Source organism: Notamacropus eugenii, chromosome 5, assembly GCF_028372415.1.
Source record: "Notamacropus eugenii isolate mMacEug1 chromosome 5, mMacEug1.pri_v2, whole genome shotgun sequence".
Classification (NCBI taxonomy): domain Eukaryota; kingdom Metazoa; phylum Chordata; class Mammalia; order Diprotodontia; family Macropodidae; genus Notamacropus; species Notamacropus eugenii.
The window spans coordinates 356,116,113-356,140,935 of NC_092876.1; the positions used below are offsets into that span (position 1 = coordinate 356,116,113).

The 24,823-nt window shown below is 36.8% G+C and overlaps 1 protein-coding gene across 1 annotated transcript; it reads right to left on the reverse strand.

Moving 5' to 3' along the window:
- Positions 1-2,503: 2,503 nt before the first annotated feature.
- ABHD10 (abhydrolase domain containing 10, depalmitoylase) lies at positions 2,504-19,571 on the reverse strand. The gene is made up of 5 exons (XM_072614035.1): positions 19,297-19,571; positions 16,674-16,857; positions 6,466-6,577; positions 5,754-5,891; positions 2,504-3,356 (listed from the first exon to the last, which is right to left on the reverse strand). Exons 1-5 carry the CDS (start codon positions 19,427-19,429, stop codon positions 3,015-3,017), a joined length of 909 nt encoding a protein of 302 aa, XP_072470136.1. The 5' UTR covers positions 19,430-19,571; the 3' UTR covers positions 2,504-3,014.
- Between the last annotated feature and the right edge of the window lie 5,252 nt (positions 19,572-24,823).

Consider the following 24,823-nt stretch of genomic DNA (forward strand, 5'->3'; position numbering starts at 1 on the left):
TTAATTGAAAACCACCAGTGAAGGGGAACTCATTGCCTACCAGTGTGGACAATTAATTCCATTCTGGGACAACTATAACTGTGAAGTCCAATCATTTTATTTTATGTATGAGAATAGAGGCTGAAGGATCTTAAGTGATTTGCCCAGAGTAACAGTTATCACAGAGATTCTGCTACCCACCTCCTCACTCCAGAGCAAGTGCTTTTCTAGTTCTGCCCTCAAACTAACCCTACTTCTCCATCAGAGTACTTCAAATTCCTGGAGATGGCTATAACGTCCATCTCTCTTCTCAGTCATTGTCTTCTCCACCCTAAACATCTCTGGATTCTCCTACTAATCTTAGCATGTCATGATTTGAATCCTCCCCACTCAGATTATTCTTTGAGCGACCTATAGCTTGTTAATGTCCTTCCTGAACCTTGAAACCAAGAACTGAACACAATATTCCATATGTAGTCTGACTGTGATCAAATACAGCAATCAGTTGATCATCAAGTATTTATTGTTGATTGTGTGCTAGCAGAGATACAAACATGAAGAATAAAACAATCCTTACTTTTAAGGAACTTGCATTTTATCAAGTACATATGTCAGTATATACAGAATAATTATAAACAGAATAAATAACAGTTAAATACAAGATAGTTTAAGATGGAGGCCACAGGACATGCTTCACCTGTGGGATGCTGAAATTATATCTTAAAGGAAGAGGGTGATTCTAGAAAGCAGAAATGAAGAAATTAATTCTAGACAGAATGTAAGGGGCACAGCAATGAAGACACTGTGTCATGTTTGAGGTAGAGGCCAGTCTGGGCTGTAGAAAGTGGAATAATGTACAATGCAGCTGGAAAGGTAAAGGCTGGTCAGGCAGAGAAAGGGTTTAAAAGCTAAACAACTTACATCTCATACTGGAGGTCATGTCATGGGCAGTTACTAGTTTAATAAGTAGGGGAGAGAAACATATAGATTTAAGAAAAATCACTAAGGGAGCAATGTACAGGATGTACTAGATAAGGAGATAAGGAGACGACCTAAGAGGTCATTGAAATAATCTAGGCAAGAGCAGATGAGGATATGAACTAAGTAAGTAGAGAGACGAACTCAAATGCAAGATATTGAAGAGGTAGAAATGGCAACCATTTAGATATCTGACGCAAGGCATAATGAAAAATCAAGGATAATGCAAAGGTAATGAACCTGGGAGACTCAAAGAAAGGTGGGGTCTTCAACAGAAATGGAAAAGTTTGAAGGAGGGATGTGTTTAGGGGAATAAAAGGTAAATTCTGTTGTGGAAATTTTTCATTTGAAATTTAATTTAGTAAAATTTAATTAAAATTTTAAAAGGTCTCCAGAGTATCTGGTTTGAAATGTCCAATATATAAATGATGATGCACAACTGAAGCTCACAAGAGGCTGGGACTGACAGGATATACAGGTCTGGCAGTCATCTGAGCAGAGATGATTAAATCCATGGGAGCTATCTCTTTGCTTGTTTCCTCAACTGTAAAATGGCAATAAGAGCACCTATCACCCAAGGCTATTGTAAAGTTCAAATGAGATATTTGTAAAATTCTTAGCACAGTGCCTGACATATAATAGATGATATATGAATGCTAGTTATTATTAATTAGGTTACTATGAAAGGTAGTGTTGAGAAAAGGTCCAGGACAGTCTTGGGAAACACCCAATTATATAAACATAGTGGACAACAATTCAGGACCCTATGCTTCTATTAATGAAATCTAAAATATTAGCTTTTTTCTGCTTTGTTCACTGAATTTGCAATCTATCATAACATTCTCCCAGCCCTTCAGGTCTTTCTTACTGAACTGCTGCCCAGCTACATGAATCTACTCCATTTTGCATGTCTGAGGTAATTTTCTTATTTTCAGATCCACATCAAAGACTTGAAAATTTAATCAGGATAAATATAACCTTATATTTCTCTCATTTGTCACTGGTGACATGGGCAAGATAGTTCCTCCAAGTCACCAAACACTTATTAACTACCTGATGTTCCAAAGTAGAAGAGATACAAAGACAAAAAGAAAACAGTCTCATCCTTCAAGTTTCACAAACAAGCTTGCCTACTAATGTGGAACTAACCAAAGATTCTTGAAGGCTATGTTATTAAAGGATTAAGCTCTGGGAGGTCCTATGCTAAGATTGAGAGTTCTCCATTCCAGTGCAGCCATAAATCAGCCAAATTAAGTGTGGCCAGGTTTATTCAAAGGACCAGCCAGTAGATACTGAACTCCTTAATTTTAAGAATTCATGAAAACATGGAGGGATTATAATATGTATCAGTCCAAAAGTGCACACATAAATAACGGATGCTTGAAATTTTGAAGTAAGCTTAAATATAACTTCTAAATAAAATAAAGTTTATAAACTTATTGCCTATTTCATATTGTTATGAAGGTACCTGGAGTAATTTTCTTATAACCCTCATTTAAAGTATTCTACAATATCTATCACAACACGTTTTATAAAAGTCACAATCTTTTACATTTTGAACTTTATTATAATCAGACTTTTTCAAATTTTAATTTCACTTAACAATTCTGGTGCATTTTGTGAATTTGCATATCTGAACATAAAACTATTACAATTATTGCACAAATCTTCATATATAATGGTTCTAAATGAAAAACTAAGCTTTATTTTACAATTCAAGAAGCATTACCCAAATATGATAGTTGGCACAGTCAACACAAACATTTTCTTGGTAAAAAATAGTGTAGGAAACATTGTAATGAAAAAAGTCTAGGATGGAAGAGAAAAATTTCCAGTAACCTATACTTTATTCACAACATCTACCATCTGTGCAAATGTAGCATTAAGAAAATTCTCATACAATATTTACAATATGGAGGTAAGAGAAACAACTTAGAGACCAGTACTTTCCATTTGTCAATCCTCACAGCCTTCCTGATTCATTAGTCTGCAATTTCAATTAAAAATAGGGTTTTGATTGGCTACACAATAAAGTGTTTATTTGTGCCAGCATATACTCAATTTGAAGTGGTAAGCTTATCAATTAAATCATCAATGGTATACACAAGAAGTTTGATGTCCTCCTTCTCCTTCATTCGATGATCACCATCTTTACGAAGGATAACATCTACATCTGTGCTGATAACATGGTCAGCAACCTGCATGGAAGTTTGCCATGGAATGACCTCATCTTTCATGCCATGGAGCAATCTTACAGGACATGTCACAGGGATAGGGCCGTGTAACAAGCAATGGAGTTTTGCCTCTTTAATGAAACTGTACTGAAAGATATAAAATCCATCGTCACTGTATTTTGTTGGCACCTTCCATGAACCTTTCACTTCTATGTCTTTTTTTACCTGTTGGGAAAAGTCAAGACTTTAAAATTTGCACTTATGTTTACATGCCATAGTTACAAACTTTAAAGACTGAGAAAAGAGAAAAAAAAACAACAAAAATATCACTGTTTTAGTATTTTAAATTCAAATGTTGTATAGTTGTACCCTAAGAATAAAAGAATAGAGAACAAAATGAAACTTCAAATAGTAGTTTTATACAGTGAAAAATGTAGGAAAAAATCTGCTTAATTTCAAAACACACAGATCTCAATATGTAGAGGAGATATAAAGAGTGAATAAGATGGAGTCCCTATCCTCAAGGAGCTGATACTTCATTATGGGAATAAGATATGTATTCAAATAGCTATAAAACAAGGAAGGATGGGTCCAAGAGCATTGGGAAAAGCACGGTTTCTAGCCCAGTGCCCTCAGTTATCAGCCCAGGAAGACGTGGAGATGCAGTGTGGTCACTGCTCCTACAGGTGCTAGAGCCACAACTCCTGAAGATCCAGGAAAAAAACGTTCTTGCCATCAAAGTCCATGATACTGTTAGAGTTCAGTATCAGAAGCTGATATGATTTCATTAGTGGCAATGACATTAATGAAGAACTGACATCTGCTTCGCTACTTCCCCCTAAGGACAATGGGACTTTTCCATCTGACCTGCAGCTGTAATCTTTCATATGTGTTGTCACCTCCATTAAAATATGAGCGCCTTGCTTTTCAATTTGTATCCTTAGTGTTCAGCACAGTGCTTTACAAATAGCAAGCACTTAATAAATGTTTTATTCACTCTCATTAAATACCAATCATGCGACAGTCAGGCATTATGCATGTACAACATAAATACTTTTGTCATTTTGATCAGTGTGTTAAATCTCAAGTTGAAATGATCATGGCTTCTACTTTTCCTGATTCTAAGCATTTTAAATACAATAATATTAAAAAGAGGCTCACTTAAATAATGGGAAAAAAGACCATTAATACCCCCCAAATACAAAGGAAATAAATATTAACTTACATGTCTACTTTCTTATCTTTGGAAAATCTTTAAAATGATTTGCTTGAATGATGTATTACAGGTAAAAAAATACTAAAAGGGGAAGAGGAAGGCTTCGGAAGATTAGTGTCTACAGCAGATTGTAATTTTGTAGTCACTCAATGTTTATTGTTTGTTGATTACCAGTGTCTAACACATTGCCTAGCATAAAGGTGGGGAACCTGTGGCTTCAAGCCCAACTATGGCCCATGAGGTCCTCAAGGGTGACCCTCTCTGACTGAATCCAAACTTCACAGAACAGGCCTTGAGGCCACAGGTTCCCTACCCCTGTGCTAGCACGTAGTAGGTCCTTAAATATTTGCTAACTGACTACAAAAAAATTTCAATTCAGCATGGTGAAAGAGACTTAAGTTTTCCCCCAACAAGGAATCTCTCACCAGAAATTAAGGTCACTCAAGATTTCTTAAGAAATGTTTAAGGGGAAGGGTACAGAGAAGTTTAGAATCAGCTGAAATGGAAGGTGAGAGAAGCTTGGTTTCAAAAAGGTTGTGGTCATAATTGATACAGCCATCCACCTGAACAAAAAATGAGCACTAATCAGGTAACATAGCATATGGGTCACTGATTGAGTCCTGAGAAAAATTCTTATGATACCACTGATCCCTCTTCTTTTCTCTCTCATATCTTTCCTTTTCTCTTTGGATCTTCTTACACAACAGTGGTATATTTAAGCACAACCAAGGCTGCTGACCCTTGGCTTAAAAGAAAATGCTGCCACTTGCTACCTGACATTTAGGGCAGAAGTTCTCATTTTTCTGGTAAAACTGTGTACACTTTTAATTTCCATTTTGTTTTTATCATTGTAGCTTGCAGTGTCTTCAAACAGATAACTTAGGACAAGTCATGAGAAATTTATCAGCTTCTGTCATTTCAGACACTTTATCTCTGCCACAAATTTGTCTAAGTACTAAATTAAGCCAATTTAGCATCATAAACATTGCGATATGAAATGGAAAAAAGGAACAAAATGAATGTTTAAACAACAAGCAAGGATGAAATCAAAAGGATAAAAATGAACAGGTGCAAAAGATCACAGAAGATGTGGGCAAAATAAAGTTATGTGATTAGTAAAGAAAGAGACATACCGTGAATGCAAATGGAGAAAGTGACCCTATGTGGCTCAAGACAAAATCTGAGAGAAAGGTTTTGAGCAAATAAGAAAACAAAATGAAATGAACTTTGAAGTACCAGGTTGAAAAAGTTAAGGGACTGTTCATGAAGGAGCAAAGAAAAGCAAGAGAGGGGCTTAAAAAAAAAACATAGAAAAGTTAGAAGGAAAGCATGTTTTAGAGTTACACCTCTCTGGTATGTGTATACACACACACACGCACATGAACACACACACACAATTTACTCACCTCAACAGGAAGTTGATTAAATCTTGTTACTATGCTATCTGCTGCTGTAGCTATGCCAATGAGAGCTGCTACCTTTTCTGGGCGTGCAATTGCAGCATGAAGCATTAACCAGGCACCCAAGCTAGATCCAACCAATATCTAGAAATAAAATATTTGTTTTAAAAATAAGATATTAAAATCCACAAAATGAACACTTTACATGATGACTGTCACTGATTTTAAACTGTGGGCCTCTGATATATTTGGGAAGATATATAGTTCAAGAATTAACTCTCCATAAGTGGTTGAAAAAACAGCATGACAGAGTGGAAGCAGTGAGTCCTGGAACTTGACTCTGAAAGTGCCTCCAACATTTATTCCTATCATCATCAGACTCACAGTTTCTGAGTCTCAGTTCCCTCATCTGTAAATCTAAGATAATAATACTAAGTAGCACCTACCTCAATGGGCTGATGTGAGGTTCAAATGAGGTAATATATGCAAAGTGCTTTGTAAACCTGAAAAGTCCTATGTAAACACGAGCTATTATTACAATACAGTTATTGTATGAAAAAAATTTTAAAGAAAAACACCTAAGTTAAGCAGTGAAAGTGGCAGTAATAAAAAATCTTTTAAAGCAGCAAAATTTTACCTTTTGCCTTTTCTCTTTTTAAAGCACACACCATGAATCTAATTTACTATCTGATGTTAATACTTAATCACATAAAACAACCTGAGGTCCTTCTGCTATGTCATCAATTATAGAGAGAACATCTTTCCTCCATTTTCCCACTGTACATTCTTCAAAATTGCCTCCTGAACTTCCACATCCTGCATAATCAAACCTGTAAAATAATAAAATGTGTAAACAGGATTTTCTATTACCTTGATTACCAAAAACCAAAGATAACGTTCTTTCCCTTCCTCATACTTTACAATGCAAGTACAAAGGAATGACAGTACTATGCAAAGATACATAATATTTGAGATGTTTAAAAAAATAAATTCTGAGCTAAACCAAATAACATAATACTTAGTATTTTCTGTATCTTGATAATAGCTAAAGCAAGTTGGTTTTTCCTAAAATAGGCAACCTAAACAAATCTCCAGAAAAAAAAAATCATTGAAATAAATGCTCAGAAAAGGGCTCTTCCTTCCACGAACACCTGACAAGATACTGAGTTCTGTAAACCAAGGGTATATAAAATGTTCAAACAATGTGTTTATATATTTCTTTAATTGCTTAAATGTGTAAAAACTAGATATTCTTAAGATTCCATATTTATAGCAGATCATTCTAATTCTCATACAATGAAGGGTATTTGGGCTTAAGAAATATTTTATTTATATTTTGCAAAAGAGAGAAAGGTTTACTGACTTCCTTATTTGTGGATTTCTTGTTCACCTATAAGGTAGGATGGCGTGGGGGAGGGGGTGGTATATATGGGGTTTAAACATGCCAGTGCACTTGCATGCGTGCACATGTGCACATACACACACACATTCCCTCCAGTTCCTTTACTGAATGTGAGTCCTTTCTTTATTGGCTTCAAATAGGTGACTAAGGCTACAAACAAATTCATCATCTTCCTCCAAAATCTCTCTCAAATTGGTATCACTAGTCTCTTGATAACAGAGGCTGGAAATTTTAGTCAATTTTTGGTCTCTAGCTATTCATGGGCAGTTACTAGGTTATACAGAATTCAGTCCTTAACTGATTAGGGATGTGTGTGTGGGGGGAGGGAGGGAAGGGACCCAAAAGTAAAAAAGATGATACCTTTGGAGTATTATGCATATACATAATGAACTAAGGATACAAATTTTCCCATGTATATTGCATAACCCTTGAGGAATGGATTATTAAATATAAACAAGAGAAATAACATTCTCCAGGAGTCAACATACTACTTTACCATTCTTACTACGTTTGGAAATACCAGTTATTTAATAAATAGAACTGAGAAAAAACTCAGAGAATAGGTTAACCTACACAACTTTATATGTAAATATCTATAAATTTACATGTAAATTGCCTTCCACAAGATGACCTATTAAAGTCATTATTAATAGCAGAGTTGGTACTGGGGGCAACCAGTCTTGGTAAAACAATTTAAGCCAGATACATTACAGCAGGAAGAAAACATCTATTCCTAATAATTATTAGGCAGAAAAACTAAAATATACGTTCATTTTTATGTCACAAAAACATTAAATTATGTTCAGTGTCTTATGCTTAAAAACATAGCTAAGTATTTTGTATTTCCATCAGAATGTCTGAATTGAGTTTTGTCATCTGAAGGGTAATTAATCTGAAAATTCATTTAGGCAAAATGTTTTACTATGCTAGATAAAGGAGTTGTTTATGAATTACCTTACATTCCTTGAATTATATAAAATGATTAGGTGGAAGGGAAATGACCCAAGAAGATGTTTGAACATTAATGAGAAAGTAGCCTAAAATTAAAAAAATTATAGGGGATAATTAAGAATTTACCTTCCCTTGGTATAAATAAGTTTTTAAAGGATATTATTGACTATTGGGCATTTTGCTACACTGTTTTCTAGGACAGTCCATTCTTTTTATGGACTACCCATTGTGAATGAAATATAATACACTATTTGGGGCTGTCGCTAATAATGTTTATATCAATTTATGATTTAATTGGGAAACAATATAAAATTTTTAAAAAATTTTATACAGAAAAGAGTCAATTTCTAACTAATTGTACCAAAGATCTTGAAGACTATGGTGAATAATGGTCAAGTGGGTCAAGATAATGCTCCTCCATTTTAAGGAGCTTATCCTAGGAAGCAAGGCCATGGAGGTCTGATTCTGGCTTAGACAGCATCCCAAGTGGAAGTGATAAAATTCTCTTAGATGCTACCTGACAATACACAAATTTACAACTTGGGGGCTGAATAACCATAGGATATATACACAAACATGGAGACTCAAACTATGAGGTTACTAAAATAACTAAAATGGTCAAAACTAGATTGCTTTAGTAAAGGCTTTACATGAGAATTCAATCTTACATTTTTTAAGAATGTTAGGGCTATATAGAAAGAAAAATGTATAAGCAAGTTGGTGTAACAGGGATCTTGAAATTTTAACGTATAGTTAGTTATATTGGAAGAAGAGGACCAAGAAAATTAGCATAATCTGAACAGCTAACAACTTCTGGCTGCTTAGTGTCTAGAATAAGAACTAATTTATCTTGAACAATCAGAGAATGAAGTATTCCAAATGAATGGATTTAAAAAAAAAATCAGTTTTTTAATAGAAGAAACCTTTTAAATGATTTTAATAGAACACGTTATAAAATTTCTTATTATCTATTTGACCTAAAAAGTAAAGCATATTGAACAAAATTTGGCCTTTTTGTGATTACTCAGGGTCATTATTATGAAAGAGTGAAACAGTGTTGGAATATGTACTGAACCAAGAATTATTCTGACTTGCTTTCTGGCAAAAATTCCTGATAAGACACAGAGAAGTAAAAGAAAGCTTTCTCATGAAGGATCAAGTAGATACAGTGGCATATTCTTTAGTTAAGATCTTCCTTATTACCAAATTAACTGCTAAATCAAAGGTCAAGGTAGATTTCTCTGACGGGCAAGGACTCCCTCCCTTTTTCCCTTCCTTCATATCCCCAGTGCCATCAAAACTGCTTAAGATAACAAGTTTGTTCTCATTCTCTAGAAAAAAAAAACCAAAAAAACCTCTTTTTTCTAGTGCTTCTTGGTGTTTTTCTACTTGTCGGTAACATTCAATCTATTACTGCTTACGTCTACATCTAGCACTTCCTTGTCATCTTAACTGTATTGTTTGTTGTTGGAAAACAAAAGATGAGTAGACCTCAGCATTTCAAGAATCTGTACAAGAATGTATTCTGGAGAGATCTTACTTACTTCTAAAGCTTACAAATTATTTTTCATCATTAGAAAACAAATATGCAAGCAACACAGGCACAATTTTTCTCAAGTCTCTCATGTTTGATGCACCAATTTCAAGTACAAACATTAAAATTGGATTTTTTCACACATTGTAATGAAACTGAATTGCAAGTCCTACTTGACAGACCAACTTTCTCTTGAAATATTCCAAATGACATTCCACATTGTTAACAGTTTGGTTAATAGCTGAACCAAAGAGGCAGTAATCGACTTGGGGATGGGAAAGATACTAACTAGTCCTGTAAGTATTGTTGAGAGCTCTGTAATTTTAATAAAACAACAGCTTTGCTAACATCATATGAGGCAATGGCTCTGAAATATTCTTTCACCCCAAAAATGATGCAATCAGAAAAAAATATTCAGTGTAATCTATGCGTTACATCTCTGAAAGTTCGATATCTTTATTTCTAAGCATCAAAGACTTTATTTTATAGGATTCTCTAACCTAATACATGCAAGGACAGTCCCAATCCACCTTATTCTGCATAAATCTAGGTAGCCTTGACTGACAAGAACTTAATAGAATTGAATTTGGCAAGCACTAACAAAACAGGTCATTTTCATTATGATGTTAAAATGATTTTGCTGACTGTTTTTCATCATTTGGTGCGGTATAGTAGAAAGAGCAATGGACTCAGAGAAAGAGGACCTGGGTGGAAATTCTGATTCTATGACTTAGACTATAGTAAGTCACTTAACTTCTCTGGACTGTCTTCTCAGCAGTAAAATGAGAGGTTTGCCCAAATAAAATCCTTTCCAGTCCTATATCAAAGATATATATATCTCTACCATTATAATATTTGACAAACTATAGCCACTCATCAGAGAATACATACTGTCAATCAACTCCATGTTCTTCCTAAGAAATGTAAATGTAGAACATTGTTGTAGATGACAAGTTCATACTAGCCTAGATATAGGGGATGTTCTGATCTTTTCATTGAGAAACACTAAGATAACCTTAAATTTAACTTCATATGTGTTCTTGTGCTCAAATCATCATTGACAAAGAGAACAGGCAGCCTTCCTTGGCCTCCATTCAACATTTTTGAATGGCTCTGAATGCAAGGCAACAGTTCTCATCCACAACTTTGAGAAGCTCATTAAGGAGCATTTTATTGATATTTATCCAACACTATGCCAGATACTAGGGATGAAAATGTGAATCTGTTCCTAAACTCTTTGAGTTTACAGTTTACCTAAGGGAGACAACATGCACAAACAGGCATATATAAATTAGATACAAGATGATTCTGGGAAGGAACCTGCAGTATGGGGATCAGGGGAGACTTCATGTAGAATATGCAGCTTGAATTGAGTCTTGAAGGCAACTATAGATTTTGAGAAGCAAGTGGAGTAGTACATATGAGGAACAGCAATATAATATCAAAGAAAGCATTTTCTCATGCTTGCCCTTTTCAAGTCATGTATAGATCTTTAGGACTTTTTGGAAAATATGCTTTTGCTTTGCTTTTAATTAAAAGTCTGTAATCTATATCAAGAGGGAGAGGGGTGGCGCTTACAAAACACATCTAATCCTTCCTGTTCTCTCGCTTGTATATTTACAAGCTATATTTTTCCATATTATGAGTTGGACATAACTGTAAAAGACTGCTATGAGTTGACATGTCTGCAGGAAAATCAATGCTTGAAATAAAGTGATGACCTCAGAGGCTACTGAAGTTGAGTATAATTTAAATCAACATTTACAAAAGCCTTTATAAAGCTTTTCCATGAGCAAATCAATTCTGATAGAAGAGAAAGTGTAGTGTGGAGAAGAAAAAAAAAAACTTGCATTAAATTATCCTCTATATACGTGCTTGATATCTATGATATCTAGGGAATCAACACAAACATACAGGACCAAAAGACATTTCCCTACAAATTAATGTTCAAAGGATGTAACCAGTTTTCAAAACTTTAAATAAATGATCATAAGAAAATATGTTCCAAATCACTAATATTAAGATAAACATATATTAAAAAAAAACCAAAACTCTGAAGTTTCACTTCACTCATAAGATTAGAAAGCTGATAAAAGACAGAGATTAGAGGGACCAGAAAAAACAAAGTAATGCACTGTTGATAGAACTGTGAATTAGAAAAGTGACTCAATTGTACTTATCTTTTGATCCACTAGTGCCAATGAGGTAAAAGAAATAACAACTAGTCACAAGTGACTGCTCATCTATTTGGGAATGGCTGAACAAACTGTTGTATATGAATATAATAAAATGTTATTGTGCAGTAAGAAATGACCAATATGAGGATGTAGAGAAACCAGGGAAGATATATATGAGCTAGTAGAACAAATATTGGTTTGCAAGTCAGAGTACTTAGGTTAAAAAAATGAAAGGGTTGGATTAGGTAAATTCTATGGTCCCTCCTAGAGCTAGATCTAAGATCTCAAAAGCAGAGTGAAATGCTCAGAAACAGAAGAATCTATACAATGTATCTGAAAAGATCCCTAAAAGGAAGCTAAGTGTGAGAAAAAAGAATACCCTTCTTTTCTTTCAGCAGAGAAGTAGGGGATTATAGGCAGTCTGGTTCATGCTGTAGACATAATCACTGTATTTGGGGCTTTTGCTTAACTTTTGGGGCACAGTGGTGGAGGGAGAGACTCCAACACATAATTCTGATATAACAAACAAAAGGCACCAATAAAAGGTTTGTTTTTTTTTTAAATACTAGTTTCATTCACAATGTAAATCTTTTGCACCTGACTGCTTATTGATGATTAAGACTTTGGAATGAGGAATGTAGGATAACTGAACAAAGCATAATTATAAAAAATGCATATAACCTATAAACACTCAACTATCATAAGTTTTATAGTTTTTCCTTCACCAACTATTACATTTTATGTTGTCCTATAAGAAAATTAAATGATCATATATATTCTGAACTCAAATAATAGAACTGCAGAAATATTAACTTTTGACTTAGTCTTCATCAGTGATATTCTAATCACAAACATGAAAAAATCTGAGGTAATGATTAAGTCAGGAAATAAAATTTGATATCCTTGCCTGTGTTTCTATTGCTTTTCCCTCTTACTCACAACTTCCAAATCCGACTCATTCTTTAAGGTCTCTCCATCAAGGCTTGTCTATAAAATCTCCATTCACAACTTCACATCTCAGCTGTCTGCTCTTCCTTGTAATAACTGACCATTTAACAATGCTAGAATCACACAACCTAAGAGGTAGTAGGGATTTTCCAGACATACAGTGTATCCAACTTCCCCTACCCCCTCTTCAGGGTTGTGGGAACTGAGGTCCAGAAAGGTTATAAATAATTTGCCAGAGGTCATACAACTAGTAGGTACTAAGGCTATATATAAAAACCCAGGTATCTTCTCAAATGAGTGCTCTTCCTTTTATACCTCCTTTATAATTCCTCTTGGGCTACTTATTTACATATTACATATAGACAGAAAGTAATCTCTACAACCTGATTTCACTTTACAGGAGTGTATTTTATCATAATAGCAGAGTTCCAGAGCTGAAAGGGACCTCAAATATCTACAGGGGTGGGAAATCTGCAGCTTCGAGGCTCTGAATCCCCAAGTGCAACCCTTTGACTGAATCCAGACTTCACAGAACAAATCCACAGGTTTCCCATTCCTGATTCTAGTTCAACTCCCTCATTTTATGAATTACTGATAGCCAGAGAGGTAAAGTACCTTGGCCAAAGTCAGAGTCATTAAGTGTCAGAGCCAAGATTTGAATCTGGCTGCAGAATTTGATCTGACTGCAAAGTGAACCCTCTTACTACTGCCTTCAATTGTAATTTAAGCTTTTCAAATATAGATACATTTCATAACTATATTTCTTACAGTTTTAGCATTACATACTCATAAAAGATGTCTTGAGAATGTAGTTTAAAATAGTCTAAATGAGTTTCAAAACTCAGAAATGTAGTATTTTCAAAGTTAATTTCATAAAAGAAATCAGATTAATACAATTCTCTCAATTTACCTATAGTTTCTAAAATAACTTGTTCTAATTCTCAAAACAACCAAATGAAATACAAGATTCTGAAGGTTACATATCTGCAGTTTATATGTGATTATGTGAATGTTAGCTAAATTTACCCCCAATAAGTTTCTAGCATAGCAGGTTTTGGATTACTATCTCTTTAATATGTGAACAACTCTAATACCTGCATGATAACCAAATTACAGTGAGAGACAGAAAGAAGTTAAGTTTCCAGAGTTATTAGTTGATGAAGTCAATGAGAATAAGTCAGATAATAAGAAAGCTAGCAGACTGCAGGTGGACTCAACCATCAGGAGATAGACAGTAGCCTTCAGAAAATTACAAAGTTCTTGATAAAGGTGACCAAATCTAAAACTAGTTTAATCTAGTCAGGGAAAATGACCTAGAATAACCTGGAGAAAGCTTTTCTCCACTGCACTTGCTTAATGAACCTCATGCATATAAGCAGACAGACCCCACATAAAATTATCCCTCCATTTTCTGATCATGGGGTCTATGTTAAAGCATGTTTGGGAGGGGGTATCACACCAAGAGCTACATACTAACAGTATACAGCTCATCTTGCTTCTGTATTTAGTGCTCTTCCTTCCTTCCTTTAGTGCCCTAGGAGGGAGGTTTGAGCCTGCTATTGGTCAAAGGTGTTAGTCCTCTGTACTCTGCTGTAATAAATTTTCCTTGATACCTTTTTGGGTATCAAGTGTGTTTCTAACATTATTTATCTAAAACTGCCAAAAATGAGAGATCACTAAAAGTAACCCCCTGTTTCTTAGTATGATCTCATCCTGATTTCAATGACTATTACTACACAGATGACTCAATTCTATATATTTTCCCAAACTCTCCTCAGTATTGTAGTTCTATATTTCCAACTATTTGTATCTAAATTATATAACAAATATTTAAATGTAATATGTTCAAAACTTAAGTATTCATAATGTCACCACTATTTTCCCAATCACTCAGGTTTGTAAGCTGAGGCACTACTCCCTACCCCCATACGTACATTTTCCCCAAACACTACCTCCTTGATGGCAGGAATTTTTTCTTCTTTTATATTCCAAGTGCCTGGGATATAGTAGGTGCCTATTAACTGTCTGTTGAAGTTCTTCCAATTTTACCTCAAACTCTCATATCCTCCTCTTCAGTTCTACTGAAATCACCACAGTTCAGGCCCTCATTTTCTCATGCAGGTTATTACAATATCATAGCTATCTTCTTGCTTCTAATCCATTTCTTTTACAGTCCAATCATCAGAATTCTGTCTTTAAAAAAAAAAAATCTTCCTGATGCTCTCTGACAATGTCATTCCTCTATTCCAAAATCTTCGAAGGTTGTCCAATGCCTACCATACCCAGGGTAAATTCCTGACCCTAGCTTTCAAGACCCAGGCTGGCTCCAATCAGTTTTCTCTTACTTATTCCCTTCAAATTAAGGCCATTATCTTTTCCTCATTTTCACCTCCAAGTCTTTGCTGACACAACTCCCTAGGCTTTGAATAGATTCCTTCTCTCTTACTATGTTCAAACCCTTTTCATCCCTTCCTAATACCCTACCAATCTTCCCCATATCTGTCTCCTGAAGTAGTTCTTCCTACCTTTCAAGGTGCAATTCAGGGGCTAGAGTCCCAGTGTAGATCTCCCTCCTCAACCTTCCCCCTAAAATTTCTCTATCATTTTCACTGAATTGAACCAGTTATCTATCTCATTCACCTTTGGGTTAGAGTTATTTACTTATCTTTTCCATTCAATTATAAATTACTCAAGGACAGGGCCTATGGCACCAAATATTCAATGTGCTATTTCCACTTGAATGGAATCTCACATACTTACATTTTTAAAAATATACAGTAAGTCTTCCCCAAATTGAACTACTTGGATGAGATGGTTAATCAATTAGGAAGCCAGCAAAAAGTTTTAATTTTAGAATATCTTTAAGTAAATGTAGCTTTGAAAAAAACACCCTGAACTAACCTAAAAACAATATGTTCAAATTAAGAATAATTATAATTGATAAGAATCACATTATATCTATTGTTCATGTGTAAATGGCGCTTCTAAAGTGCTTAATAGGTTTATTCTCCAGTAAATTAAAGATCCTTTTTATACTATTAACCTTCTTAACACAATGCCCTTTTAAAAAGTGTATTTATCCTAAGAAGTTACAAAAGATAGTTACAAAACTATCCTAAGAAGCTACAAAACTCTGACCTATTAGGTCTATACTCCAAAGAGATATGAAAAAGAGGAAAAGGAGTAATATTTACCAAAAATATGTATAAAACTCTTTTTGAAGTAGCAAAGAATTAGAAATTCTCAGACATCAGGGGATGTCCAAGAAGTAGGAAATGCTGAACAAGTTATGATATGTGAATGTGATAAAATACTATTGTGCTATAATAAATTATGTAAGGATGGTTTCAGAGGAATTTCGGAAGACTTGTGTGAATTGATAACAAAATAAATTGAAGAACAATTTGTATAACATCAATACTGCCAAGTCTTTGAAAGACTTAGGAACGCTGAGCAATACAAAGACCAACCAGGACTCCAAAGAATTCATTATGGAAAATGCTAACCACCTCCTGTAAGAAAGGAAGACTCAGAGTGAAGATTGTGACATTTTTTTTTTGTACATAGCCAATACAGGAACTTGCTTTTCTTGATTACACATGTTTGCAGCAAAGGTTTCATTTTTCTTTCCTTCTCAATGGAAGGGAGAAAAGAAAGGAAGGAGGATTTTGATTAATTGAAAAACTTTTTACAATCATATCTATCATAATCTATAACCAAACTGTTAGGAATTCCAAATTGGGAGGGTTAAAATTAAAGTAAAATTATTGCATGCTAAATCTACAACATGAAAGTTATACTATTATTATAATAACAACATAAAAAAGCTGGCTACACTTTATTCTGGTTAGTTATAACCAAAAAGCCATCCTTATCCTATGTAATAGCAGAGTCTTCTCTGAAACATTTCCTACCTTATATAGGCATGACCTAGAGATTTGCAAAAGTCTTCAATTGCCATTGCTTTTGTCCCATTCATATTAGACAGATATCCTGGGATGAAAATAACGCCTGGGGATTTGCCTTTTAGCTTCTTATAAGCCAGATTTGGAAGGTCTGGTCGACTAAGGAAAGAAAGATTTGTCCTCCATCTGCAAACTAAAAGAAAAACAACAAAAACACATTGAAATATCATTCTTTATCTTGAACAAACATCACTTTAATAGGAATATCTCAAAATATTTTCAAAACTGACAAACATAACTCTGTTTTGTGTCACACATTCCATGAAACATCAAATAGTTCATTTTGGCTAGAAAAAGAATACTACAAAGTGAGGGCAATGACAGATATATCTGAAAAGCAATACAGTACAGAGGACCTCAATGGTACTCTGCATAATTTGTATTTTATCTGCTCAGTTAAGTGAGAATCAAGGATTACGAACAAGGAGTACTGACTAAAACTATGCATTAATCTGACACTACTACATAAAATGTGTTGCGGCTGGTAAAGACAAGCCAAGAAAGCACAACAGTCTAGGTGAAAGGCAATGACAGCCTGAGCTAGAATGGTGATGAACCAAACTGGAGTCTGAAATTTGTTGTTCAAGTCAAAAGGACTTGACAACTCAATGGCTGTAAGGAGTGTGGAAGAGGAAAGTCAAAGATAGGTGGCACAGTGGATAGAGAGCAGGGTCTGAAGACAGGAGGAAGACAGTCTCTTCATGTGTTCTAATCTAGCCTCATATTCTTACTGGCTGTGTGACCATGGGAAAGTCACTTAACCCTGCTTGTCTCAGTTTCCTCATCTGTAAAATGATCTGGAGAAGGAAATGACAACCTATTCCAGTGTCTTTGTCAAGAAAACCCCCAAAATGAGTCAGAATGAGTTGGACTCCATTGAAAACAATTGAACAACAATGAAGGATAACATCAAACTTGTGAGCATGGGTGATGACACTGCTAGAAAAAGGGAAGGGAGATTTGGGAGAGAAATTATTTCACTTTTAGACATGTTGAATTTAAGCTACTGGAAGGACATAATAGGTAGAAATCAGGGCCCGTAGAGGTCATCTAATTCAATTTCCTCATTTTACACATGAGGAGACAGAGTGGATCCAGAGAAGTCAAAAGACTTGCCTCAGCTCATAAAAGTAGTAAGCATCAGAGGCAGGATCTGAACCCAAATCCTTTGACTCCAAAGTTCAGTGTTCTTTCTCTCCTACCACAGTAGATTATCGGAAATGTGACTGCGGACATCAGGAAAGATGACAAGACTAAAAACAAAGATTTGGAAATCAACTCCACCGTAAGCTTTAAGAACATGGCCTTTGTTTTCTCTTCTTTTCTGTTCTTCAATATTATCTAATTCAGTATTTAGACACAAAAGAACTTTTGTTGAATGAATGTCAGTAAAATTTTTCTGGCAAGATTAAAAACTCTTTGATCTACAAACACTGGTTAAAGAAGGTAATCTTTTATACATTAAACAATTCTTTTTTATACCACTTACAAAGTTAAAAAAGTTCTCCAAAATCCATTCAATCCAAAAAACATTATTGTTTTTTAGTATATGCAAGATATAGGAGTTCAAGAGCAGGAGTGGGGAACCAGGTTTTCCAACCCTGGATCTAGAGCACACCAAAAAAACCCCAAACACCATCAAAAGCAACAACAAAACCCCTAAAAACTTAATTATGCCTGCTCCCAAGAATCTTATATTCTAAAGAAAATACACGTATACAAGTAAATATAAGGTAAAACAAAGCAGTCTTAATAGGATGAGAGTGGTAACAACTAGAAACACTAGGAGAGGTCTCCAACAGTGGGGGACACTTAACGATCCTGTCCTGTAAGGATAAACCTGAGAGTCCTCAAGGTGGAGAGGGCAAAGGGTGCGTACAAGCAGACGTCAAGGGCCGAATTTATCATTTTTAATAGAGAAGCTGATCCCTCGGGGAGATTAATTCAGACAAATGCTAACATGTTTTGGTTTCTAAGATGTCAAAGGATAGCATTTGTAAATTTCTTTATTTGAACAAAATACTGGCAGATTACAATGGGAAGGTTTAAAAAGACCCTCCAACACATCCAAGAATCTGCGCTTAACATAAAAAGGACGATGGTGCGGCTGACAACCCCCAGGACCTTAGGTGACGTACGATGGGGCTACCAGCGGGGGATCAAACTCAACGTGAATAACCTCAATACACCTGGTGCACAACAGGACGAAATGAAACTTCTCAGCGAAAGGCGGGACCCCAAGACTGCCTGACCGCTGCTCCACTCATTTTTCCCCTCCCTCTCTTTGTCCTTTGTGTCAGATTTGAGGAAAAATATTGGAAAATCTATGGTGCTGAAAACCGTCAGTGAGTAGGGAGTGGGGCTGGGATTTAAACGTGAGCGGGGCACTGAGGGCAGAACCCGGAAGTGAAGGGGGAGGGGAGCAGGAGGGGCGAGAGGGGAGGGGGGAAGGGGAGGCGGGAGCTGAGAAAGAGGGGCAGCGAGGAGGACCTGAGACCGGGGCAGCAAAGGAGGCCTGCAGGCGGGTCAGGCCCAGGAGAGCATGGCGGCCGCCGCTCCTCCGGACACTGACCTGGGAGCCTCCGTGGCGTTCTCTCGAGCCTTCGGGAGAGCAACGCCGCGGGGCCGAAGGAAGCGGCGCCAAAGTCCCAGCTCTTCCGCCGCACCAAGCCTGCGGCGGACGCTAAACACCCGCCTCCCGCCATCTTCCCGGCAGCCCTGGCGCCTCCTCTCCGCGCCTGCGCTCTTTCATCCCCGCGTAGCGCGGGGCGGGGGTGGGGGTGGGGGTGGGGAGCGCCCTCGTGGTAGCACGTGAGCCTCTCTACCGCCGCGCCCTCACCTCCCGGGCCTTCGGAAGCGCCCCGCTCTTCCCCCACCCCGAGGCGACCTCCGCCCCCGGAAGCCCTGGGTTCAAATCGGATCTCCTGCTTGCGCAGGCTGTGCTGCTCTGGGCAGATCGCTAGAGGGCGCTTTCTGTCCTGCGTGTGCCTCGTATACACGGGCCTTGTTCTTTCAGCGTGTGTGTGTGTGTGTGTGTGTGTGTGTGTGTGTGTGTGTGTGTGTGTGATGTCTCAGTATCTTTGTGCGTCTGCGCATGCGGAGGGGGCGCAAGCCTGGAACGTCGTGCTTGTCTGTGTGTCAGTGTCTGTGTTGTGTGTGTATCATGTCTCAGTATCATTGTGTGTCTGTGAGGGTGGATGCACACGTGGCATGTTGTGTGTGTGTGTCTGTCTCAGTATGTGTGTATCTTTGTGCGTCTGCGCATGCGGAGGGGGCGCAAGCCTGGAACGTCGTGCTTGTCTGTGTGTCAGTGTCTGTGTTGTGTGTGTATCATGTCTCAGTATCATTGTGTGTCTGTGAGGGTGGATGCACACGTGGCATGTTGTGTGTGTGTGTCTGTCTCAGTATGTGTGTATCTTTGTGCGTCTGCGCATGCGGAGGGGGCGCAAGCCTGGAACGTCTTGGCCCACATTTTTCTCTCCCTCCTCGTCGCCACCTCCACTTCTCTCGGCTTGCTTCAAGCCATAGCTGAAATTCCTCTTTTTACAGGAAAGCTTTCCTGATCCCTTTTCATGCCAATGCCGTCCTCTGTGGAGTGTTTCCCACGTGTCCTGTGTCATTCTTGCCTGCACGGTTGTTTTCCATGTTGTCTCTCCTTAGACTGTAAGCTCCTTGAGAGCAGAGACGGTTCTTTTACAGCCCTTGGCGTGGTGTCTGGCATGTGGTAGGTGGAGGAGGGGAGTCAGGCATTTACTGAGTGCCCACCACGTGGCGCACGCTGTGCCAGGTGCTCCACAAACGCTCAGTAAATGCTGGTGAACTTTATTCTTTCCAAAGTTACCGGGGAATTCCTTATTGACAGATTGAATGGCCTTTCCTCAGCCCTTATCTTTCTTGATCTCCTTACAGCCTTTGACACTGTTGGTTATCCTTCCTGCCCACTGGACGGGCTCTTGGGACCTTGCTGTCTCCCCACTGCTCCTGTTCAGTATTCTTTGCTCAGGATCAACCAGGTCGTTTCTGATAACTGTGTGTGTCCCACAGGGCTCTGCCCTGGGCTCTCTTCTCTTCTCCCTCAGTTATCCCTTCCACATCATGAGTTTCCCTCTCATGGTTCCAATATATTGGAGGTGGACATAAGAAATTAAATGGGAGTTTGGAGGGAGTTTTACAGAAGCCACAGAAACTTGAGAAGACCAGCACATGACGCAGAAAAAGTTTAGGAACTCAGAAATGCATGAAATATATATATATTTATACATATATACATATATATACACACATACATATGTATATGGTACATAGCATCAGCATATTTTATTCTTAATACCATAAATATGCATAATTTCTTTTTTTAACTTAAGTAAAAAGTTAAAGTCCACAAAAAGGTGAAAGCCAGCAGACAACACACAAAGGCTTGTATTTTTACCTAACAGTGAGCTACGCATATAGCCTATGACCAAATACTTAACCCAAATTTTACAATAAGGTACTGTAAACACCCCATAAAAGAAAAAGGAAAGGTTTTTTCTTCTGGTACAAAGGGAAAGCCAAATTTAGAGAGATTTTTCCAAATTGCAGGGGTACTCTAACCCTTGTGATGTGGAAGAGATAACTACATAGCATTTCACTCATGGATTCAATTATCTTCTCTGTGCTAATGATTCTCAAATTTACATATCTGATCCTAACTTCTCTGCTGACTTCCAGTCTCACATCTGCAACTCTATTACACACATCTTGAACTGGATGGCCTACAGACATCTTAGAGTCAAATATTTTATTATCCCTTCCCCTATTTCTAACTGCCCTATTACTTTCAGATCACCGCCATCCTCTCTGCCCCTTGAAGAGGCTTGAAATCTTGGTGCCATCTCCTTTTTCTCTGACCAGTGTCAGTGAACTCTGGGGCCATCTTTGCAACCGGATACAAACTCTAATCACCCAACCCTTGGAGTTTTGCAATAGCTTTAAGTGCTTTAAGTCTCTCCCCACTCCAGTCCGTTCCTCATCCAGTTATCAAATTTATCTGCCTGAAGTTCAGGTTTATATACTTTAGGATATCTTATTCTTTCCCTCCATGTAATCAATGCCAGTGGTTTCCTGTCACCCATAGGATCAAATATAAAATCTTGTTTGGCTTTTAAAGCCCTTCATAACCTGACCGTTTCCTACCTTTCCAGTGTTTTTACACCTTACTTGTCGTTTCTTACACATGGCATTCCATATCCTGATCATGCATTTACTTTTTAAATTTTTTATGAAATAAAACCAACATTTCTATAACAGAGCATAACAAAAAAGATGATTGGACATGAAACTGTGAATCTATTATGTAAAACTTGATATTATTTTTTAAATATATGATAATTATTATGTAAATTTATTTTTTTCTTCCTCACCCTGGAGATGGCTACCACTAGATACAAATAGGTATATACATGTAAAATTATTATATATGTACTTCTGTTTATCAGTTCTTTCTCTGGATGCAAGTGTCTTTCTTCATATATCCTTTATAGTTAATTTAGGTATTTATAATAGTCAAAATTACTTCATCCCTCAAAGTTGTTCTTAAAAAAATAATGCTGTTGCTGTATACGATGCTGCCTTGGTCCTGTTCATTTCACTTTTTGTTACTTTCATGTAAGACTTTCCATGTTTTTCTGAGATCATTGAGCTCATCATTTCTCATAGCATAGCAGTATTCCATCACAATCATATACCACAATTTGTCCAGTTATTCTCTAATTGATGGGCATCCCTGCAACTTCCAGGTCTTTGCCACCACACAGACAGCTGTTATAAATATTGTAGAACATTTAGACCTTCTGCTTTCCCCCTAATCATCTAGAAAGAGACTTAGTTTAAGGGTATATGTAGTTTAATAACTTTTTGGGTATTACCAAAGGATATGTATGAACAGGCTGTTTTCCAATGAAGAAATCAAAACAGTTTATAATCATGTGAAAAAATGCTCTAAATCATAATGGACTGCATTTTCACTGGCTCTCCCTCGTGCCTGAAGTTTTTCCCCTCATCATCTCTGTCTCCTGGCTTCCTTCAAATCAAAGCTAGAAATCCCTCCATATGCAAGCAGCGTTGTTGGACCTCAATGTTAGTGCCTTTCCTCTGAGATTATGTCCAGTTTATCCTGTTTGTATCTCATTTGTACATAGCTGTTTGCATGTCACTTGTGAGCTGCTTGAGGGGAAGAACTTTTTTTTGTCTGTCTTTGTATTACTAGCACTTAGCACAATGTGTGACACATAGTAAGCCCTTAATAAATCCTTGTTGGCTTGAATAAACACACATACACAGAAACACATACATATATGTATGTATGTACACACACATATATCTTATACATGTATCTATATGTATCTAGCTATTTATATATCTTAGACAAGAACTGAACATGGACAATGGATTGTACTCAAAATCAAATAGAGGTGAAAGAGCAAGCTAGATTATATTTGAGAAAATGGGCAGTTTTCAGGAATCCCAAGCTTCTCCTTGCTTTCAAAGACTATCTTTTAAACACTAATATCATCCACGTAATGCCTACAAATCAATGTGATTTCTGAAAAATCAAAATTGTAGGTGAGCAAAAAGAATATTTAAAGTTGCATGGTAGGTGTTGTTGACCTGAAAGTTTGATTAAAGAAAAGGCAACAGGCTAAAGGCATACATTTATTATTAATTCATTCTAAATTCCCCTTAAAGTAACAGTTACATAATACTACGGAGCCAGATATTACCTGACTGCTGATACAAAAATTGGCCAGGCTTAAATCTGTTTTAGGACAAAGAAGGTGCTCTGTGTCCTTCAGATTTATGGTCTCCATGAGTGATTAACTAGACCATTAGAAAGGAATTTCTTAATTGCATAGGTTGTAAATACGATAACAGAGTCTGACAAAGTTTCAATTGAAATTATGACCCAAGATGTCTGTGTTTTCTTTACTATTAACATGCCATAACATTGTATATGTCCACAAAATATTAAGATATGTAAAAAGTCCCATTATTCAGAAAAAGTATCTTAGGTTAAAGGTCTCTTAAAGAATGTTAAGTCAGCCCTATCTGGCTTTTGTTGACATAGGAAGAGGAATTCTCTGAGTTTGCTTCAGAGAGAACAAAGAGATTATTCCAAAATTTATATTAAATATTATCAGTGTAAATAGGCTGTAGCACACAATAGTACCAGTGATGGCCCGAAGGTTAATTGTGCTTAATGCACAAGTGAACTGAAAAGGAAGTGGACTAGATATGGTAGACCCTGTGTTCTCCTAGTATCTATGGAATAATAAACCACCCATTTAAAGACTGGCAATGAATTGAGAATTTGTGGAAGACCATGGAAAAAATAACGTGGGGTTAGAAGGCACAGAAAGGTAGAAATTTGCTCCAATGAAGCAAATAACCAAGCCTCTGATAGTATAGATCCATTTACGTATTGCAATGTTCAGCTCAGGGGCTCCACCTGCTGGTGCATATTGCACTTTAGAGCTCAGATCTGAATTGACCAAGAGCCAATAAATGCCCTTAGTCTGATCATTATGCACAGAGGCAAAATTAAAAGCAGGCTACTCTTTTCTCCCCCATGGTCTGTTCAGATTGTTTCTCTTGAAGATCATAGGAGCATAGATTTAGAGTTGGAGGGGCCCTCAGAGGCCATATAGTCCAGTCCCCTCATTTTACAGATGAGGACCTGAGGCCCAAGAAGTAAGTGGCAAATTCAAGAATTAAACTAAGGTCCTCTGACTCTAAATGCAAAGCTCTTTCCACCTGGCTGCTTCTTGAACCTAGATGTGCATAGGGAAACCCTCTGGCTTTCATGGAATTGAAAGAATTTGATTCTGTTATTAAAAGTGTTAGGTCACTTAAGAGGGGGTAGTGGTGTGATCCTTGGAGCTGGAATAGATTTGTTGTTTATAACTCACAAATACATTTACCCAAGCAGCACTATCTAAGATTTCTGTTTTTGCCTCATTTTTACATTTTTAAAGATAATTTTTAAAAGTCTAAGAGTTTTTATCTTGATGGAAACAAATCAAATACTGCACAGAATTCCATTTTCAAGGGTCAGTGGTGCA

What these genes read in the sequence shown, in the direction of transcription:
- ABHD10 (XM_072614035.1), bottom strand. Translation starts at nt 19,429, where the DNA reads ATGGCGGGAGGCGGGTGTTTAGCGTCCGCCGCAGGCTTGGTGCGGCGG. An exon ending in ACATAGCAGAAGGACCTCAG is followed by an intron (nt 5,892 to 6,465) that starts GTTGTTTTATGT and finishes TTTTATTTCTAG; the next exon opens with ATATTGGTTGGATCTAGCTT. An exon ending in TTAATCAACTTCCTGTTGAG is followed by an intron (nt 3,357 to 5,753) that starts GTGAGTAAATTG and finishes TTTTCCCAACAG; the next exon opens with GTAAAAAAAGACATAGAAGT.